The 22865-nt window shown below is 34.6% G+C and overlaps 1 protein-coding gene across 2 annotated transcripts in view; it reads right to left on the bottom strand.

Moving 5' to 3' along the window:
* Positions 1–139: 139 nt before the first annotated feature.
* Positions 140–22865, bottom strand: part of LOC130049061 (receptor-type tyrosine-protein phosphatase kappa-like) — a 25378-nt gene continuing 2652 nt past the window's right edge. The window contains exons 1-21 of one of the 2 annotated variants that reach the window (XM_056146120.1): positions 21421–21814; positions 19045–19182; positions 18829–18935; positions 18143–18258; positions 17599–17645; positions 16711–17003; positions 15382–15469; positions 12269–12330; positions 11548–11584; positions 11191–11288; positions 10880–11008; positions 9544–9692; positions 9291–9426; positions 8634–8780; positions 7710–7803; positions 6630–6703; positions 5449–5583; positions 5134–5247; positions 3740–3888; positions 2581–2716; positions 140–2308 (exon numbers count right to left, since the gene is read on the bottom strand). In XM_056146120.1, coding sequence (XP_056002095.1) covers positions 2231–2308; positions 2581–2716; positions 3740–3888; positions 5134–5247; positions 5449–5583; positions 6630–6703; positions 7710–7803; positions 8634–8780; positions 9291–9426; positions 9544–9692; positions 10880–11008; positions 11191–11288; positions 11548–11584; positions 12269–12330; positions 15382–15469; positions 16711–17003; positions 17599–17645; positions 18143–18258; positions 18829–18935; positions 19045–19174 — 2319 coding nt within the window. In that variant the 5' untranslated portion in view covers positions 19175–19182; positions 21421–21814 and the 3' untranslated portion in view covers positions 140–2230. Of the gene's footprint in view, positions 2309–2580; positions 2717–3739; positions 3889–5133; positions 5248–5448; positions 5584–6629; positions 6704–7709; positions 7804–8633; positions 8781–9290; positions 9427–9543; positions 9693–10879; positions 11009–11190; positions 11289–11547; positions 11585–12268; positions 12331–15381; positions 15470–16710; positions 17004–17598; positions 17646–18142; positions 18259–18828; positions 18936–19044; positions 19183–21420; positions 21815–22865 lie in introns of those variants that run through there. The other variant, XM_056146119.1, reaches the window with a different exon arrangement.

Raw genomic sequence — 22865 nt, 5'->3', positions numbered from 1 at the left:
GTGCCGAACATAGGCCTAAATTTGAAGCCCTTCACCGGTCTTGGTGACGTCTCCATATGGGTGAAATATTCTCGAACGTGACGTTAAGCAAGATACAATCAATCAATCTTACTGAGATAAAAGAATAACATGATATAGTACAAGGTGATTGTTATTTATAGTGTAAGTGTTATGCATCAAATGACAAATAGAAACATATAGAGAAAGTCATTTGAACAAAATTTAACAAGTTCGGATTTATCAAACCACTGGGTATCTCATAATTTTGTTGAAATTCGTCGTACAAGTATAAAATATAGCAAATATATCAGCTCAATGATTTGACGTAACAAATACGAGGGTTGATCCACAGTTGTTGTTTTTTTTTCAAAAGAGATAATAAAACATGAAAATGTGCCGAGTTAATATGTTAAATGCATTTTGATGAACCTCGGTCAGTACCGCTTTGACAGAGTTACCATAGAAACGGATGTTGTGAAATGCGAGGGAGGCTTTATATTATTCTTATTTTGTTAGTATTTAACGCAATATAATATTAGGTCTGAACAGTTCATTTTGCTGTAAAAATGTGCCACTATGGTAGTTTTGTATGTAATTTTAACCATAGTCATTGATAATATTAAAACTACATGTACAGCAAGTTTATCTTTGTTTTCAAAATAAAGATTTTGATTCTATTGAATATAAAGCATTATATAGAAATATTTTTTTTACGGGAAGAAAATAATGTAAATTGCTTTATTCAAAACCTCTGAGTAGATTTTCTAACACAAATATGAAATTTAAAATATTTTTTTATACCTTATTTTTCTGTCATTGAAATAGCAAGTAAATCACAATTTCACAATACTTATCATCGACCCAAAATGACAGCTTTTAGTGTCACTTCACGTCAAAGAATCCCCGTGATTTCAGCATATACCCTTTTTCAAACTGCTTATCTGACTATATAGATATTGTAATATAGTTATACATTTCTAGTCATATCTAACTGTAGATACAATCTCTAGTTCATAACTATGTATATTCCATATCGTTGTTTAATCATGATAAAATCCCGGCCGGGGGGGGGGGGGTCACGAACCTTTGTATCAACCCTCGAAAAGTATGTTGAAGATCCACAACTAAAATGACGAAATATTTAAACCAAAATGTTAATATATATCATATTTACAGGTAAATGTAAATTAAAAAATACAAAAATGCATACATATGATGTTAAAATTCATCATGATAAACTGGACACAAATAAAAACTAGCAAATAAAAACAAAACTCTAAAAAGACAAAACAACGAAATAATAATAGCCGGGTATATGTATATGTTGGTTTAGTAGATATAATCATATGTCTTTTCCATATGACCCCCTTCATCAGTCCTAGACACCAATATCACACCCTGTGTTAGTCCCGGACAAAAATATCACACCCTGTATCAGTCCCATACACCAATATAAATCCGAGGGCATATTTAGTACATGCTTAGCAATACAATACATATTTTCATATGAAGCCAAACAATAATAATAATGATTATTTTCACCACATAACTGCAACCAAACACCAAAAACTTTGATATTTGTCCCAGACATACGGTAACAACTTAACATTGTAACGGAAAATTTAATGAATCGCAGATTTAAGGTTATTAGCACAGTCAATATTCTGGATTGTTCACAAACAACATCTAAAAATAATGCATTTAATGTAGTTTTGATCAATTAATGAATTTGGGCCCTGATAAATTTTTTTGCGGGGCTGACACAGAATATCAATTCTGCAGAATCCGTATCAGACCTCGAGGCTAGGGTTTACACGGCTATTATACAGATAGCTTTATCGCATGTGAAAAAAAACAACCCTGTATTTAGACAAATTAGCATATATGAATATACATACCACCACACTGAAAAGTTATCATTTTACATTTATAATGCTAGTTATGTACGATATATTACATATGTAACACACCCTGTTAAATTAACATCTGTATAATATCTTTGAAAAGATTAAAAGTTTGCTTTGAGTATTCATTACTAAAGTCTAAGATAATAATATCATAATGACTGCTACTTTGGTTATCACAGTATAGAAAAAGACAAACGATTCATCTGATAAAATGGAATAGAGACAAGCGGTTCTAGTAAACAAAATATCGGTCCATCGCAACTTTGACAATTTCGTGATCTACTCCGCTAAACAAATCCCACCCGCCACCGCGGCTCAATGCTCTACTGGTTCGAGTAAATGTTTTCGGCGGAGTTTTGTATGTGATCAGAAACTGCGTTGACTAGCAGGTTGTACTCATCCTGAAATAATTATATCAAACAATTAGTAAGGCAGTAGAAATGCACATTTATTGCGTGATTTTTTTTTTATTTAGCCTTGTGTGAAACGCTTTTTAAAACGATATTTATATTTCGCGATAAATTTATTGACTTGGATGGGCATGAAAATAAGATCTTCGTGTATAAGTTTGTAAGAACATGTATACTTACTGCTACAGGTGGTAATTAATAAAACGAACGTTCACAAAAACTATGTATCGCACGAAAGCGGAAATAAAGTATAACGGACTTACGAGGTTTGCACAAAATTCCGGTCTTCTGATGTGAAGCTGTCGTACGGCTGTAAACACATCGACGGCATCGTCCAGGGCGATCTGCTGAATCACGTTGTAGATGGCGCAGAAAACTCCGCACATGGAAGCACCATCGCTGGGGCGAAAGAAGATGTTTAGAATAAATAGGTAAATCATAAGTCAACAAAAAACTCCCTATTCAAAAGAAGGAAACGAGAGGTTTACAGTTTAGAACTCTGATGAGAGTTACCTCCATCACACATATTGTAACACTGTGTATGATATACATTCTGCCCAGCGTCATTCCATGATGACTTCAGATCACAAGTTCAAATCTTCATATTCAAAGGACGTAAATTGATAAATCCATAAAAGATGATTTAATTAAAAAACAGATCTCTTATTTAGTGCGCAGCTATACGGATGCAATATTTTTTTACTTTGTGAAAAAATATTCTAGTGATTGCTCAGTTCTGGCTTCTATTTCTCGAAATAAACTTAGGTTGAGACATTACCATATCTATATTCAAATAAATATATGGAAACAAGACTTGTTATCTTATTTTGTGAGAGAAGTTTTTAGTAAATAAAGATGCACATTGGTTACTCGCGTAAACATATAGTGCGGCGTCATCTTCATCATGTACACCAGATTAAAAAAAATCAAAACTTGTGTATCATTTTGGCGAACTTGAAATATGAGGGGAAAAATTAAGGACTCATTCATTCTTTTAGCAATGTTTACAATAGTCCCATACATACTGTTGCCATTTCAAAGTTATCTCCCTTTAATAGAAAACCCTTCCCTTTATTTGATCCATTTTCTGCAAAGAACATATCTAGTAATGTTGGTCTAGTGTTTATTTTAAGGAAGATGCAATACATGTGAAAAGTACATCAAAGCTTACCGAGAAATAACTTCAATCACACACACACAGAAATCATTTTAAGCGTCAACTAAGTGTAGCTATATGCTAAAGATGTTGAATGAAATAAAAACAAAAAGTAAGAAAGATAGAAATAGAGAGAAAGAGACAAAGATGCAGCGTCATGTAATCAATTTCAAAAGCTGTAAAATACTGTTCAACTGATCATAGAAATATGCATTTGATATGAAAGTTTAGTAAAATATACATGAACGATTGCGATAGATATGTACCTGCTAACGATCGTGGTAGGATTTTCTGTATTCACACTCAGAGCGGCGGTCACCAGACTGCGGAGTTGGGAGGTATCTGGAGAAGAGCCGGATGTATTGATATTGATCCTAGGTTCGAAGATTGTAGCTTGGTGAATCTCATCTTCACTCTAAAAAAAATGCTCATTTCATTTTTATCCCTGGAGAAAATTTCTCGCTTCAATTTTATCTTAGCTTTCATTTGAACAAGTATGTACGCTGTATGATTTTGAAATACCAGTACAAGAACACATGTACTGTACAATGCTTTGATAAGTTTAATTAGGATCACGTTTATCAAATGACATTTTTGTTAGGCCGCTTTCAATGTATGGCGTTTCTTTCAACATCATACAAAGTATATTGGCATGTTATTTTTACAACAGTTATAATTCTATCTTACAGCGAAAATAACAGACACAGAAAAAAGATTGTCACGATAGTGTGGTCTATACAGTGCTCCTATATATAATATCTTGAAAGGTGAATGTAACGAACAATGATCAATCTCATAACTCTCCCAAGTCATCCAAAATAGAGAGTTGGGCAAACATAGACCCCTGGATACACCAGAGGTATGATCAGGTGCCTAGGATTAGTAAGCATCCTCTGTCGACCAGTCACACTCGCTGTGAGCCCTGTATCTTGATAAGGTAAACGGAGTTATCCGTAGTCAAAATCAGTGTGCAAAGAACGACCTAACAACCGGTGTGAAACACGTCAGACTGCATTTGACCCAATGTCGCAAACAAGAGTCAATACTCGTCAAAGGATCATTTATCCACTGTACATTCTTTTGAACCGGTATTTTGAACCTGTAGTCTTGTGAAAAATTACGTTAGAGACTAAACCACTACTTTAGTCCACATTACAAACTTACTTCATTTCCAATTTTGGATAAGTCTATTTCCGGCAAATAACACTCTTTTCACCAATACTATGGTTTTTAATATGGATCTTTAATGAATGGCAGAACACTTTTTAAATGAAATAACTACACTGAATATATAGTTAAATCGTATAGGACAACAAATCCATGGTAGCATATAATCTACATGTGCTAAATGAGAGCTATCATATTCATTGCTCAATGAAAATGAAGAATTATTTCAAATACTGTGTACTATAGCCCGCACTGTGCCACCTTGTTGCAACTACGATAACTTAATTTACAAATGCCTGTTTCACATACATGTAGTATAGCACATCTATGTAAAACTTATATGGTACCAATTTTGATGCACCAGGTGCGCATTTCGACAAATAATGTCTCTTCAGTGATGCTCAACCAAATTATCTTCACTATTCGTATGCTTTGATGAAGAAAAGAGAGAATATGAAGAAAGAATCTCGTTATAAACTAATAATCTATTTACGTGAAGGATGTGGATAGTAGTGCTGATGACGTCAGATCCGGATTTTGATTGACAGTGAACCGTGTACGGGGGGAGGGACTTCGAAAAGGAGGGATGGGGAAACCATGCCTCAGTCTGAAAATTAAGAAAGTTCATTCAATGTGTATCGTAATATTAGAACAGTATAAAACATTTAGGAATACTGCACATTTCTGCATGCATTTTAATAAATATATGCATGCAAACATACATATGCATGCACACATTGTGATATATGCAAGAAAATCTAGATGTGAACAAGAGAAAACTTGACGCAATGACTAGATTACAACCTACCGATCCAATGTCTTTCAGTGGATTCATAAATATTACAGTGTCCGATTCGTGATCCACCAGGAGACGCAGGAAGTCCACAGCATCCTCAGTCTGTGGAAACTCCGTCACTATGAACGCTTTACTGTTTGTATACGACTATAGCAAAGAAAACATGAGTTTGCATCACATTTTTCATGCCAAATTTCCTTTAATTTTTTCCCAATACACTGACGATTAGGTTGAAATAAATCAAAGAAATGTTAAAGGTAAAACAGAGAACGCTTATGATAAAATGTGTCCACTCTGTTTACATAACAATAATCAGACAGGACTTCTATTTCTTGTGTTATTGTTATGTGTGTGGCAGTTGAAAAGAAATTGAATGATCCCAAGCTGATATACAACAATCTAGAAGAAGAACGTTACGCGTACTTCCACATGCCTTCGAAGTAAATAGACTTTTGTTGACACCGGAATCAAACTAAATTGAAAGTTTCCGAATTGATGTGATTGGTTACTTTTATTTTGGTCGGCTGGTCTGACCACTTTCAAACAGGCCTTACACACAGTCGGCTGACTTAATACTGTTAAACAAATTTCAGTTACCGGTTTCGATGTTAGAAACTATTCAATGCATGTACGTAAAACCCACTGACAATATGCGTTTTCTATTCCTTGAAATCAAAGAAAATATTTTGTGACTGTCCCATGACTTTTGAAAGTATAATTGAATGAGAAATATGGGAGTATACAAAAATTGAGTTAGATGTACAATATGTGATGGATTAGTCTCCCTTCCCCACGCATATTTTGGATTTCGGAGGCAAGCGTAAATACGTGGTTTTTCTTTCCTTCTCAAGAATTTGAAATAAAACTTTCACATTCTCCTCTTGGCGCCCCACCTTACCCATTGAAAAAAGTACCACGTACTTGCAATCATGAAACACGGATATACTCTCGGTCAATAAGATGTAAAACTTCCACGGTACCAATTTTGATGCACCAGATGCGCATTTCGACAAATAATGTCTCTTCAGTGATGCTCAACCAAAATGTACCAGCTTCCTCGAGAAACGATATTCACCCCACCCTCATCGTTGAATATTATAATTCTCTGGTAGCTAATACTTAAAGTATGGTATTGAGTTAATATTTGTATCACTTACAATTGCTGCATTTATACGCTATATAACGTCACTTACTGGTACAGAAATGGCGTTGATGAAACTTCCACGGTTGGGTACAGCAGACGAGAGATAAATACTATATCTGTCCACTATTGTTAAACAAGAAAGGTTTCATGGGAATTGCATAACATAAGGCAATCAAATTCATTGAATACAGCATAAATTGCATTAATCAATTAAAACATAATGAAACAAGCAAGTATTTGATTTAAGAAAAATAAATAGATAATGGACAACTGTTTACAGGTAAATGTTCAATTCCGTTTTATTTTCGCCCAATTCGTCCTCATTTAAATTGTTTAACAATACTTTGTAAAAAAAAAAAAAAAACTGGCCCTGCATTATCAATTGAAGATAGCGATATTATGGAAGTATGAACACATGAAAAGCCAAACAATTATGCTTATTACTAATCCATATAGATAAGTTACTCTGTTTTAATCCACAAAACTGTTTTTGTCTTTTCGTTAGGGATAAGGATTAATGAAACATTTATTAAAAAAAATAATAACAGAGGAGTGATTGGTTGGATGATCCGCTTGTCTTAAGTGGGATTTTTTTTTTACTTGCGATACCATCATGCATATTGTATTGACACAGTTGTAGTGATATTTTACTGTGCAAGTGGACTTACATAGAAAATTAATGTTTATCTTGCAAATTATCATGTCAAGGAATCCGCAACAAAGGTTACATGTGAGAAAAATCATAAAAGATATACCATACTTTGACCTCCTGTAAAATAAATCTGTCATACTTAACTTGAAACAATTTGAGGTGAGTGTTCAACAGATATTTATCATTATTTACTATATTTGCATGTTTACCATATATATTTTGAATGATCGATAAACCATGATTTTGAAACCCTCTATTGCACGCTTTTATTGACTTTGAGTGTTCTGTTTATTTGAAATATCTGTTGATGCTAGAGGTTTTTATGCTAGCATTGATTGACTATATTAAGGAAATTAACAGTTTGAAGACGAGGACACGTATTGTTGTGAAACATGGAAAATTAATGCAATATAAATTGTTCTGCAATTCTCATTTCAGTACAGAACACGGCCAACAACTGTGTCATTATCTACTTACATGGTAGTATAGCATTGCTGTAAATGTCTCCTTGGCATTCTTTGGCTATTTTGTAGTCAAGAGCAGTGTAAGTGGGTTGAATGGTCATTAAATGCTAAGACAAAATAAACATGCACTAATTCAGTTCTGTGGGAACATCAATTCAATGATACAAATGTATACATTTCTTACTTTAATAAAACTTCGTTTTGTCGTTTTAATCAATATTTTCAAATTCTATCCATCGTCTCTCAAAAATATAAAAAGAAAATTAAATCTGTGAGGTCAATTTTCGTTGATTGTGGATATTTTACAATCCCAGTGGAATATAATTCCGTTGAAACGGTTTCATTGAAAAATGATGTACATGCATTAGAAATTCTCACGAAATCCACGAATATTAAATTCCAGCGAAATCTAATAACTCCATATTAGTTTAGCCACTAATGGACTGACCGCTTACGTAACTTGAACATCCGGATACAGTGTACATTAATCAACTTAACCTACCAATTTTCAGAACTTGTGCTCTTTTGTTTTAAACATATTGGCAATATAGTATGTTCAAACCAAGTCATTGACTTACACATACAACAACACGCTTGCGCACACTCTCACTCACGCACTTGTAAATTTACCCATTCATCTTTTTTGCATCACTAATTCCTTAACGTAATCAAACATCTATCCCTTAGCTCACCCTCTCATTAAATTACTCACTTATGCAGCCAATCGGGAGAACGATCTCACACTCATACAATAACTTATTCATGCAATTACACATTCATGCAATAACTTACTCATGCAATAACTACTCATGTAAGAACTTACACATGCGATAATTTACTCACGCAATAACTTACTTATTCAATAATTGACTCATGACATAACTTCAGCATGCAATAACTTACTCACACAATCATACATTCACTCACTTTCACCTACCTGGAATTCCTCCCGCAGCACGCTCTGATTTGCTGGTTTATCCGCAGTCATGGTTTCGGCACGAGTAGCAAACTCTGTTGTGGTCATGCTTTTAATCGGAGATTTGACTATTTCATATAACGCAAGAAATATTGTGATGTACTGTTCCTGAAAAGTAATAATCGTCATCACTTAAACAATTACGCATTATACTCAGCTTGAAAGGTGAAATTTGTTTCAGCGTCCTGGTTTTTTTAATTCCGTACAGTGTAAAAAAAGAAGGTAGTTATGCAATGCTGTAAACAACATTATACTAATATCGTTTAGCATTCTCAGCTTATTTAGTTGTCTACTGGACTTTAATATATATTGTTTAAAGGACGATTTTGCGTCTGAATCTTTTGCAAACTTTTTCTGTCATACTATATGATGTATATGCTAATAATTGTGACTGATCCTGTAACAATAGACGTCTTTATTGTGCATGCAGCGTTTCAGACAACAAATAAAAGATCTAAATCTTGAGGGACATTAAAAGTTCAAATGAGAAGACACCATAAATAAAATTACATCACGGAAAATTAACCATAGAATCATGTCAATTGCACTTGAGTACTTTGGGTTGGATATGCCGTTCTATTGAGAGATACAATATGTCTTAAGTTGTTAGATACATACGTAGGTCTGGACCATGTTCATTCTGTTTTCTCTCATCCTTTTAACACATTCTGCGACGTTCACCTTTCCCCTCTTTCTTCCCAGCTGTTCCAGGATGTCTAACGCAATGTATGTTCCAGTTCGACCTATGCCAGCACTGTAATATAGTTACACAATAATAACCATGATATTAGGAAGATGATGCTGATGAAATAAAATCTGTAAATTTCTTAGCTTTGTTTCGAGATTTGTTTCCTTGAAGCTGAAAGTCTACCTGCAGTGTACGACGACAGGAGAGTTAATCTGATTGGTCCTTGTTCTGGTCACGTGATTATGGAATACCACGAGACAAAGGGGATCAGGAGTTCCATGATCAGGCCAAGACATATATTGATATTGCGTCAGGAGGCGCGTCTTCTTCGTCTGTAAAGACGTTTTATGAGACTCTTATTATGGGACAGTTTTTAGATTTTCATTACTAAAGGAACCTTTCTACACCGAAGAATTTCAATAATTGTGCTTTGCTACAACGTTTACTAAACATTAAGACAATGCAATATGAATATCTATTATTATCAAAATAAGAAGTACAGAAGAGCACAGACAAAGAGTACCCGTATTTTGCTTCAATGTCAGTGACATCTTGTTATGTAATATATAGTTTGCAAATAACCTTCACGGCTTAGATTATGTGGTTTCACACACACCACATACTTTCCAGATTTAGCACTAGTAATTTCACATTGAAGAAAGAAAACACTTATCTATGGGAGAAATATTTGATGAGTATATTGTTTTGGGTGTTATTTTTGCTATCGATTATTTCTTTTATAGATCTTTGAAACAGCTTACCTGTATATATGAATAAATGTAACTAAAAGGAAGACTATAGCTTTTTGGAAAATGATCATGACTATTTGAGCGTAACAATGATTCTAACTCCTTCCATCAAATGATGTGTTTATCCCAATTGAAAAGGAGAAATATCATATAAGATGTATCATGTACATTTAAAAAAAAAAAAGTGTTGATTATTCGTTGTTGGACATTGAAGTACTTAGAAAGGTGTTTTGTGAATGAATATGCTATATCGTGGCGCAATTCCAAAACTAGATGCCACAGTAATTATTATATCGCCACAAAACAAACCGTCAGATCAACACTTTTATTTATTACTACTTCCTTCTTTCAATTTTGTAAAGAGTACAGTGTGAAGTTTTTTTTGTAACTGTTATTCATACTCTATACAATGCTTTATTTCTAGCTTTATGCATAAAACAAGAATTTAAAATGAAGACATTAACAAAATACCACGCTATGTTCTATAAACGAGATTATACAATTGCATTGTATGTCATTGCTAATTTATGAAAGGTGAAGATAATAAACAGTGATCAATATCGCAACTCCTATAAAGATAACAAAACCAAGAGTAGGACAAACATACGTTAAAGATGAGGATGTCAAAATCCGTGTGATTATGTGTAATTTTACCTTATCCTTATCAAAAATGAATTGTTAAGAAGATTGAATTTTGGAATTTCAAATGGTTTCACTGTGCTTGGAATTTTCAATTTGGACCATGTATTGTACATGATGAACTAACTTACCTGTTTGTGAATCACGGTCAATTTACGCACAGTGTAGAAGGCGTAATGTTTTTCTTCAATCATTTTCACGGAAACATTTCCGTATCCGATGTGTTTGTCTGGGTCTGGCCAGTACTTTGCACATTTATTCTGCAAAATACAAAAATATGTTAGGTTTTTTTTTTTCATTTCTAAAAGTAAACATAATTGCAAGCTTATGCAAGTGCAGTTTAAAGCTGAATAAAGGGGACATGTTTACTATTTGGATAATGTCCCGAAGTTTGCTGAATTTTATTCATTAGAACTTATTATTGTTTTGTATATACAGGTACCCTATTTCCTTCCTTTAGATTTGTCACCATTACAATAACAGAAACATTCTCCTGCCAAACCATGTTCCAGAAGTCACCCACAGTGTTTGGTCTAGGTCCTAGACAACAGGAAGATAATTGTTAAATGAAACTCACAACTGCTTAAATAATGATTATGATATACAATGTATGCATATATAGATTGATATCATTGTAACAGTCGATCGAGAACACTAGCATCGTTTTCAAGCAGCTTTATATGTTGTAATAAAACATTGCAGTTGTGGGGTATCGCAAGATCCCGGATCAGATGATACAGTTATATATTGTGATGAGAGTTAATGTTTCCACGCAGCTTCACCGGAAGTTACTTCATACCCTGTGCTGCGATGTATTCTCTATCTCTTTTGGCTCCCTAAAACGGAAGGTTTATAATAATTAATATGGATCCAAGTGCATTAAATTGACACTTATTTACAGCGATTTTGAAAATGATTACAAAATTCAATGTTGCATTGCATAGTCAAACAATCTTTATTCAAAGTCAGACATAGTTGATAGCAATACAACATTAGCTCGGAAGAGCCATTTACCGACACGACATATATATGATAATATTGTAAGTACAATACTACAATATACAATGTATATTACAGACATTACAATGCATAAAATGATGTAAAGCTAATCAAAGGCATCAATTTATACATCACAAAACTAAAAGAGAATTGTGAGGATAAAAATTCATTCTAACACAAATTATAATCAGATACCATTCTAACAGTATGTTTTGTATTTCATATATTTGATGCTAATTGATATTTTGATTTGCGATATTGGGCATGTTTGTCATTTGTTTGGTATGGTTGAGAAACAACCAAAACAAAATGTTAGCATTTTGAAAATCTGAACAAAAAGCGATTGGAAAACACTGTGTGTAATTATTTGTGCCTACAAGTACACGTACACATAATTCAAACTGTGAACATTAATATTCATCAAGCAGTTTCAGTTCACCAGATTGTTTAAGTTACATACATACAAAGATACAGACAGATACCGAGGCCACGGGGACATAACAACTGTGATATTTTCTTACCTCAATGTAATTGGCATTGATGTAATCCGCTCCCGTTTTCAGGATTACTCTTGAATGGTCATCTATGGTCAATAACAACACTTGTCATAGGCATAATATAAAGAGGCATTACAAAATACACGTAGGTGAACAGTCGTCCCCTTAAAACACTGTTATGTTCGAATAAGTAATAAAAAATCTCGAACTTCTGTCTCCCGATCACCTGGATTGGTGTAAACGGTCACAATGAGATTACATACAACATTTATGATTCGACATGTAAACCTATTGAATAATTACTGTTATCCCCAAACATTAGATATATCGTCAACTTCCCACATTTATGTAGCAATATTCCATTATCACCTACATATGGTGTTTATATATCTCAACTGATTCGATATGCAAGAGCTTGTTCTGGGTATAGTCAGTTTTTAAATCGAGGTAAGCTACTGACAAACAAGTTGATGATACAAGGATTTCAACAGTCTCGATTGAAGTCAGCATTTCGCAAATTCTATTGTCGTTATAACGATCTAGTTCGTCAATACAACCTCGCATTGGGTCAAATGCTGTCTGACGTGTTTCATACCGATTGTCAAGCCGTTCTTGGCACACTGATTTGACTGCGGATAACTCCGTTTACCTGATCAGGATATGGGGTTCACGGCGGGTGTGACCGGTCAATATGGGATGCTTACTCCTCCTAGGCACATTATCCCACCTCTGGTGTGTCCAGGGGTCCGTGTTTGCCCAACTATATATTTTGTATTGCTTGTAGGAGTTATGAGATTGATCACTGTTCGTTATCTTCACCTTCCATCAAACGACCAAGAAATCCAGCTGGTGAATGGATGGAAGTGATCATAGTCGGCTGATTGACGATTTTGTTAAAACAGATCTACATATATGTACCATATAAATGTTGTACACATTATGAATAATTAATGAATACACATTTCAATTCCGCAGATCATTCCATTTTGCCTGAGAGTCAGACTTCTATAGAAAAATATCAGTATACCAACATCGGAACGTTAAGTGCCCTTTCTCGTAGACAACGAGAATATAACTGGATGACGACTCTGGATACTGTATTTCCATATGGATGCAACGACAACTTATACAATATAGGGAATTTGACCAGTCCACTAGGAAATAACATGAATGTGAAATTTTCCAAATACAGAAAGACGTAAACGCAGTCATGGGCATCGTTCATGTAAAACCAAACATACACGATGTCACACTTGATTCATTTTTACCTTACGGCAATAGACAATTAGATCCACAAAATGTAGACTGAATTCTATGATTATGGTGTTGTTCATCACAAGCTCTTTAAGCCACCGCGGGTTATGGATGACATTCTTTAAATTCATGGCGTCAGTTCCTTAACCTTAAATTTACTAACAAAGGAATAGATGTCACCAAGATGAGCAACATTCTTCGTTATCGAGGAGTTCAGTCTTGTATTCCAGCATATTTCAAGTTGAAGTCTACACCTTGTATTTCCCACAAACACACTTCTACTATTGTATCCAAACTTTTTAGTTACAAACTTTCCTAAATATAAGTCCATCTTATGCATAATCCACCAACGTGTTCTTTTTTCATCTTCGTTCAATTATAGTCTAGCTGGACATGTCATTACTGGTTGAAGATGAGGGCTTGAAATCACTGATGTTAATATGTTCTACACTTAGAGAAACCCGGTCTTTCAATTGGCGATAAAATTGTATTTCCATTCTCAATTTTGTTGAAGATTATGCCAGAGGATGGAATACATATGAAAAAGAAGCGATACCTTGTCAGAATGGATAAAAAATATAAGATGAATACTAAAATCCAGTATTAGACACATCGAAACAAAACTGCGGACCATCTGTTCTTCTGTGTTTAGTAAACTAGAAGTGATAAAAGAATTAGATTGGTTATATGAGGAATATATTTTGGTTTCAGCTGACAAAGCTTGTGACAACATTGTGTTGATTTGCAAGGTTCATTATTACAACTGTATTTTAAAATACATATGAAGAGGAAATCGATACCTAGTCAGAATGGATAAAAAGTATAAGAGGAATACTAAAATCCAGTATTAGACACATCGAAGCAAAACTGCGGACCATCTGTTCTTCTGTGTTTAGTAAACTAGAAGTGATAAAAGAATTAGATTGGTTGTATGAGGAATATATTTTGGTTTCAGCTGACAAAGCTTGTGACAACATTGTGTTGATTTGCAAGGTTCATTATTACAACTGTCTTTGAAACGAACTTGACATTTATTCCTTATTCGGTAATCCTACTTATACTCCATCTCCTCTTTCTTCAGAATTATGATCCAGTTTTAGACACGTCTAATATTCCAGTCAATTGGCAATATGAATATGAGTTACAGGACATATACTGGATTCCCAAACTTAATAAAAGCCCTTACATATATAGAAACATTGCTGGATATAGTAAATGATTTACCACGACCCTATCTTTGCTCCTGACAAAACTACAAACAGGTGTGATTAATTGATTTTATATTGTTTAACGTTCCACTCGATAATGTTTCACTCATATAGAGATATTACCATTGTCGGTGAAGGGCTGCACAATTTAGGCTTGTGGTCGGAGGTTACGGTCTTTGAGCAGGGAGGGATTTTTATCGCGCCACATCTGCAGTGACACGGGGCCTCGGTTGTTTGCGGTGTCCGATGGACCACCCCATTTAGTCGCCTCTTTTGACAAGCAAGGGGGTACTGAGGACGTATTCTAGCCCGGATCCCCATGGGACTATCAGCCGTGAAGAGGAAATTTTAAACGTATTGTGCCAGATCCAGTCAATTTCTACCAAACATCTATATTTGCTCCTAACGAAAACATTAACAACTATGAATGAAAAACTTTAAACGCAATGTGCGACTGCATATGTCGGAAGTGATGGAAATCAAATTTGTAATCTACAGAAATGTAAAGACCCATTAGTAAATTTGAAATCGCAAACGTTTTCTGAAATGAACAACATCAAAACCTTTTTTACACTTTGCACAACCAATCCTCACGATAGCGTAAAGACAAGATTTGTTGAGTGTGTAAATACATAAACGACCGGTAACGAGATGTTAACAAAATTGATCACTTACATGGAAATGTTGTTTTAAACCTATTCTTAACGATATTCCCTCCCTTCTTTCCAGCTTCACATGAATATTGCTCTCCATATGGCAAACTCTGAAAAAAAAATTAAAGCGTTCACGGAAAAGTTATCGATATCTTAGCAGAATAATATTGAGCCAGATGCTGGCGCTTAAATCTGAAATGAATCGGAACTATGAAAAATATGCTTATTTAAACAGCTCTTGTATAGTTTCTGTCTGATATGAATATTAGTTGTCTGACTGTTCCAAGCCAATATCCTATTGCCACAAACATACGTTATCAAATTAAATTCGTGTTTTTGGTAGCAGAAGATGACACCAAATTGCCCCTGGTACACTATGTATCATCTACCGTATGTGGATATCTGGTTTCCTTCCTAGAATTTTTAAAATAATTATAACAACCGACCGCTATATAATCACAATCAGGACGATTTCAGTTTCTCCAACTTTTCATATTTATGTAGCAATAGTCCATTTTCACCTACATATAGGGTTTATGTTTCTCAACTGATTCGATAAACAAGCCATTGTTCTGTGTATGGCCAGTTTATAAATCGAGCTACTGACAATCAAGTTCATGTTATAGGTATTTCAACTATGTTACTTAAAGCAGCATTACGCAAGTTATATGATCGTTATAACTATCTTGTTTGCCAACCTGTCATTGAGTCAAATGATGTTTGACGGGTTCCATACCAATTGTTAGACAGTTCTTTACACACTGCGGATTACTTCATTTACTTAATGCGGATAACTCCGTTTACCTGATCAGGATATAGGCCTCACGGCGGGCGTGACCGGTCAACCTGGGATACTTACTCCTCCTAGGCACCTGATCCCACCTCTGGCGTGTCCAGGGGTCCGTGTTTGCCCAACTATCTATATTGTATCGCTTATAGGAGTTATGATATTGATCACTGTTCGTTATCTTCACCTTGCACTTAACATAGATATAGGACTCACGGTGAGTGTGAACGATTGACAGGGGATACTTACTTCTCCTAGGCATCTGATCCCACTTCTGATATATCCAGGTGATCATGTTTGCCCAACTCTTAGTTTTATATTCTTTATAGGAGTCATAAGATTGATCACTGTTCGTTATTTTCACCTCTTTATGTATCCCAAATGAATCTTTGACATATCGATTGACATTGTTGGAGAGGTAAAAAAGTAAATCATTTTTATAAAAATGTGGAATGATTTTAAAACATTTCAAAAGCAATTACATGTACTTTCAAATAATGTTTGCAAGACAGCAATTTCATGATTTCTCTTGCACAAAATATTAGAATTATCTTGACAACTTACAGCGTACTCTTGCTGGAATCCGTTATTATTATGTTTTCTTTTCTCCGCTATTACTGACTCCAGCCGATTTAAAGCTATATCTGGTATGGTCATCTCATTCAAGTACCCGTCTCCGTAAGGATTTTCTGAGTGAATCAGCTCGTCCTCATCAACCTCAGCCTCGTAGCTCTTCTTTGGACTTATTTGTGGTTTCTTGATTTCTGAATTCATACATACGTTTTCTCGGTGTTTGGAAGAAGATGGACGACTTTCTTCAAGACTGCTAAAATCTTCTTGAAAGTTGTCTTTTTTGGCTGCAATTGGAAAATAAATATATAAAATAAATCAAATAGCGTGTTAATTTTGTTGAATGTATCAATATGCATACAATATATGTAGAAACGACATCTTTTGCGCCGAGTTACACGCATCCTTTCATGTGAAGGAACTTAAACGTCTCCGTACTTTACATATGACAACGAACTAGTGATCGTGAGTTATAGGCAAAGTCACTCACTACGCAACCGAGGGATCACTTATTTAATCTTTGATACAAGGTTTGCGTCAAACCTAAGGCGCCCAGTAAAGGCGATCTCTTGTTGTTAAGTGCCGGACCGTGGGAGTCAGTTACATGTTTTCCGGGATAACCTTAAAAACTGAGGTCCTGTGTTATGGTAGGCTTTTACACGATAAAGCACTTGCATTGCAACTATTTTTTATTACACACATAGGCCAACATTTGTGGGCATTTTGGTGATGTTTTGATACGAGTGAAGATTACGGAATGGAAAGTATATATAAAAGAAACCAAGTAAACAACAATGTGAAACACACATTTGCGGGATTGAAGTGTTTACACGTCAGAGGGGTATTTCACTGATGCAAGTAAAGACTACCAATATCACGTACATGACATGGCTCTCTGTGTCTTCATTCCTTGTCCCCGTGATCTATATCTGAATAAAATGATATAAAAGACATTTTCAAAAATTAGACAAATTTATCTCTGTTATCAATGTTGTTCATCGTAGTTATATTCTTTTCAATATATATTTTACTTTTTCAGCCTGTTTGATTCATACATTATTCCAATCACTTTCGAAAACGAATCATGTCTCAAAATATGTTTCATTCATTCATCAGAACAATTGATTACAAATGTACAAATGCAATTACTATCAACAAATACCGGTATTTTTCCGTAATAAGACTGCAACATTTTCCAGAGTTAAATACAGAGTTTTGTTTCTCCAGTACATATGCAAACTATCAAGCACTTTCTTAATAATGGTATAATGTAAGGAATACTGGATATTCAACAGAATGTTTACCATTTCAAAGGATGGATCACAGGTATAAGATCCTTTTATTAAACATATATTTTACTTGCAGCAGACACATGTATCTTGTTATATACAACAGTTGTAGTGTAAGCACGAGGAACAGTGATTACCTTCTCAGCACCAAAAATATTACAACAACCAGCAAACAAGCTAATAGCACGCCGACAGCACCACCTATGATAGGCGCTAGATTGTTATCATCAGGTGTAACCTTCTTTTCTTGTACCTGCGCTTAACACGAAAACTATCTATATCCATTGCCTAAGACTAATTGTAATGGATTGAATTTAACGTTTCAGACTCTTTTTTTTTTTTTTGGTTTTATTCCCCAAATCCAGCATTTTGCACAAAACTACCAACAGTTTTTTGAGTTTTTGGATCGTCATTACGCACAAGCTTACATGCAAGGTGAAGATAACGAACAGTGATCAATCTCATAACTCATATAAGCAATACAAAATAGATAGTTTGGCCAACACGGACCCCTGGATACACCAGAGGTAGGATCAGGTGCATAGGAGGAGTAAGCATACCCTGTACATGTACTCATTAAAGGAACAGGTTTAACTTCTTTTCACAAAAAGGGAGTTATTTCAATTTGGGTTGAACAATTTACAAAAAGAAAAACATTCATCAAAACAATAGTAGAATAACAGGAATTGATAATTTGAATCGAACTTTGAAAATGTAATATAACAGGATTAACATACATTTCTCAAAAGTATATTTTGATTTCACTATAATGGAATATTGCTTCGTATATGTATGTTTGATGACCCTATTTGCAATTACCCACCATCTGTTCTCCGAAACACTTTCCGTCAGTGGAATCACAGGTTTGATTGATGCATGTGGTACTGCAGTTCTTCTCACAGTTATGTCCATAGTACTGTGGTTCACATCCTGAAATATTGACTGTCGATTTATTGTGTAAGAAAACGTAACCATTAAGAATATAAACGAAACACAAACTTTCCATCGTAAAATAGATATATGCAAGGAATGATATTACCTTCGTTGCATAATATTTCCCGAAACCCTTTGTCACATCCATTGAAGCAGGCCCCATTCACATGATGACATTTCTCACTGTCTCTACATTTCCCACAGGTCTGGTTACAATTCTCACCGTACTTTAGCATGGGACATTCTATAAATCAGCGGGAAAGGGATTTATAATTTTTTTTACATGTAAAGGTAGAGTGAAAGCGTTTCCGATTTTAATAAAATATTGAAACGTATACTTTTGATTAAGTAGAGTTCTACTGATGCCCAATTGTGACTCCAAAGTGACGGTCCTGATTGATTGAAAGTCATCCGCTAGTCATCGCATACTAATCACCATATATATTCTGGCCATATTATACTCAAATGACGGGAAAATATATTCTTATAGCGAAAAAATACAAACATGGTTTGTCAATATATTGAAAATGCTTGTAGTCCAGTGGGGATCTGGCTTGAAATGGGTCATCCCTATCCATTTCATGTCGTTAGAGGCGGCTAAATAGGGCGATCCTTTGCATGAGACCTAACAAACCGAGACTCTGTGTCATATCAGGTGTGGTACGATCCCTCCTTGCCCAAAGGGCGTAAGTGCAGAACAAAGGTTTAAATTTTACAACCCTTCACCGGACATGGCGACGTCTCTACATGAATGAAAAATTCTAAATAGAGACATTAAACAATAGAAAACCAATCAACCAGAAAGCTTATATAAATTTGTTTCTATAGTTTACCGATTCGCAGTTGTAACTAAAATACAGTCGGTTGATCCAATGTGTGACAGAACTAGGAAACGACATGTATACGTTGTTTTGAGATCGATTAGATAAATTTTCATTCAAGTAGAGCTGTGATTAGCTACACGTGTAGTGTCACAAAGTTTGATCAAACAAGATGTTTAAGACGATTGGGGTGAGGATTCTCTATCGTTCCAACGCCTACTGTGGCATGGGAATTTAAATGTCAGAAAACGTACCAAATTTTGAGTTGTAGATAATTATTCTTTTTAAAGCATTTTAACTGAGAAGTTGAGAAACAATACATGAGTGCTTATTCCTCCTAGGCACCTGATTCCACCTCTGGTATATCCAGGGTCCGTGTGGTTAGAACATTGCGCTTAAAATCACACGACCTCTCACCTCTGGGCGGCGCGGGTGCGAATCCCGCTCGTGCCGGTAAGTGAGAAAGTTTCCCAGTTTATTTTCGGAAGGTCGGTGGTATCTTCCCAGGTACATTGTATCTGGGTTCTGTTTTCCACCAATAAAAACTGGGCGCCACCAGATAACTGAACAATTGTTCGGTGTGGAGGAAACTATCAATCAACCAATCAATCCACATATGTATATCGTTGACTGTCCCCCTCTGCATATGCTAGATATCAATGTAAGATTTACCATAGCAAACGTCATTGAAATTGAAATTATTGCTAACAAGTCCAAAGCTGCAATTATCACAGTTACTGAATCATGACTAGATGCTTCAATATTTAACCCAGAAGTCAACATCACTGGCTATACAACTATTTGCAAAGACCATAATATATAAAGGGAAAGGGAGGGGTGTGAACCTTTATTAGGGAAGACCTTGCATCTACTCCGGTTGAGCTCGACGGAATGACAGACAGCGAAAAAATATTTGTTCTTGGAATTCCTGTTACCTAAGACAAAATCAATTATTGTTGGAGCGTGCTATAGGCCCCAAACACAGTTACATGTCCATGAGAGATTGGAGACCTTCCTCATTCAAGTGCGTCAAGATTGTGAAATTTTTCTTCTTGGTGGTTTTAAAAAGGTATGAAAACGATTTGAGATGGAAACTTTTATTTAATTTTTCATTTTTAATGTTCGAAATGCTTAACTGAGGTATATCTAATGGTCAGCAAAAATTTGAATGTCAGTTGTCGAGTTACATGGAATATAGAGAGCTCACAATTCTATGTTATGTAACCAAGGCTCGTGCCTTGTTTTTGTTTACATATAAGCTAGATATACCAGTAAAAGTTCGTTTAAAGCAGATTATTTAATTTACAGCTTAGTTCTGAACATACTTTATTAGTTTTTAGTTTTTATTACTTCTTAATTTGTTTTAAACATGCTATTTTCTATCAAATAACCTATATATAAACATAAACATGGCACGTTGTTTACATAACAAAGAATTGTGAGTGATGTATCGCACTTGTAACCCAACAACTGTTATTCAAATTTTGGTTGACTATTACAAATACGTTAATTAAGCACTGTAAACAATAAAAATGGAAAAATAAAATTAACCATGCCGTTGCCCCTTTAATATCTGCACCTTGAATACTAGCAATCAACTTTACCATGTACAACAAAGTCATTAAATTATTTGGACTGACTCAGTTGATCAATGAACTTACACGTGTCACTGATAAATTTAATTCTTCAATAGATCATATCCTGTGGAGAAAATATGTCAATATGGCGTCATCCTTGTTGGTCTCAGTTACCATGTTTTGTACTGGATAGTAGAAAATCATCCATTACATTTTTTGGGAAGCACGATAATGTCAAAATAAAGTCTACAAAGAATTATGACAAAAATGATTGTACAGCGCTATTAAAAGAAGCTGACTGGAGGAAATTTTTATATACAAACAATATCAACGAATCATGGTGTGCTTTTAGAGATTATTATGAACATTTTAGACAAATTTGCACAGTGAAAGAAATTAGAATGAAACATAACACAACCATGTATGACGAAAGACAGTTTTTACAATATTCACTTACGAGATCAGCATTTATTGAATTTAAGGAAGTAGAAAGAATACAAATCTTATTGTAAAATTAGAAATGTAATTCAGAGACAATGTAACAAGGTCAAATCCGACATAATAGACGAGAACAAACCGTTGTAGGCATATTTTATAAGTCTTGGGTATCAACAAAAATCCAAATCTAGTGGAAATATTTTCTTGAACATTAATGGTGAAAATTGCTCTGAAAACGAAACACTTGCATATCAATTTAATATTACTACAATTGTAGCAAAGCTTTAAGGTAGACTACCCTCTCCCAACCAAAGATTTATACAAAGCAGCTTTATATAGTATTCAATGTATTTTTTATAGAAGTAATTATAAATCTAAAATAAATCAGTTTAAGACATATAAGAAACATTTTGCTTATAGAGAACTCTGTAGTATTAATATCACCAAAAGCACAGGCTGCGATACCACCCAGGCTTCCCAGAGATGCAGCAACGATCATTAAGGTTCGCATTACATGTTCGATAGGACAGTCTATATATAAATAAATTGTTCTTTTAGAACACAAGATTGTCAGGTTAACAGCTCTTTTCAAAAATGAAATAAGCTAGAGCAAGAAAAACATAAGTCAGTAAGCACTTTAAATATTGTTTCTAAAATTTCAGAAAGAGACATATACACTCAACTTGAAAGTTTTCTCATTGATAACAATATTTTGCCAGGATTTAGATGATCATTTTCTACAGACAGCTGTCTAGTGAATCGTATCAAATCACATCAAATCAAAAACAGCTAAAAATCATTTCACTGGAATTATTCTCCTTGACATTCAGAAAAGATTTGAGACAGTAGATCATGAAATACTCTGTGAAAAATTAAATGTCATCGGTGTTGAGTCAATCAAATGGTTTAAATCGTAGTTATCTAGCAGAAAACAAAATGTAAACACTCTGGAGTATGTGATGTTAAATGTTGGGTGTCCCAAGAGAGTCTACTTTAGCCTCTTTTATTTTTTTTATATGTGAATGGTGTAAATATTGACCCTGGATGTAAGATTTAATTAAATGCAGATGACACAGCAATATTATTCTCTC

The sequence above is a fragment of the Ostrea edulis genome, chromosome 8 (assembly GCF_947568905.1).
Source record: "Ostrea edulis chromosome 8, xbOstEdul1.1, whole genome shotgun sequence".
Lineage (NCBI taxonomy): Eukaryota > Metazoa > Mollusca > Bivalvia > Ostreida > Ostreidae > Ostrea > Ostrea edulis.
Note: the sequence above shows the minus strand (reverse complement) of the source record. Positions and strands in the feature narration are given on the sequence as shown.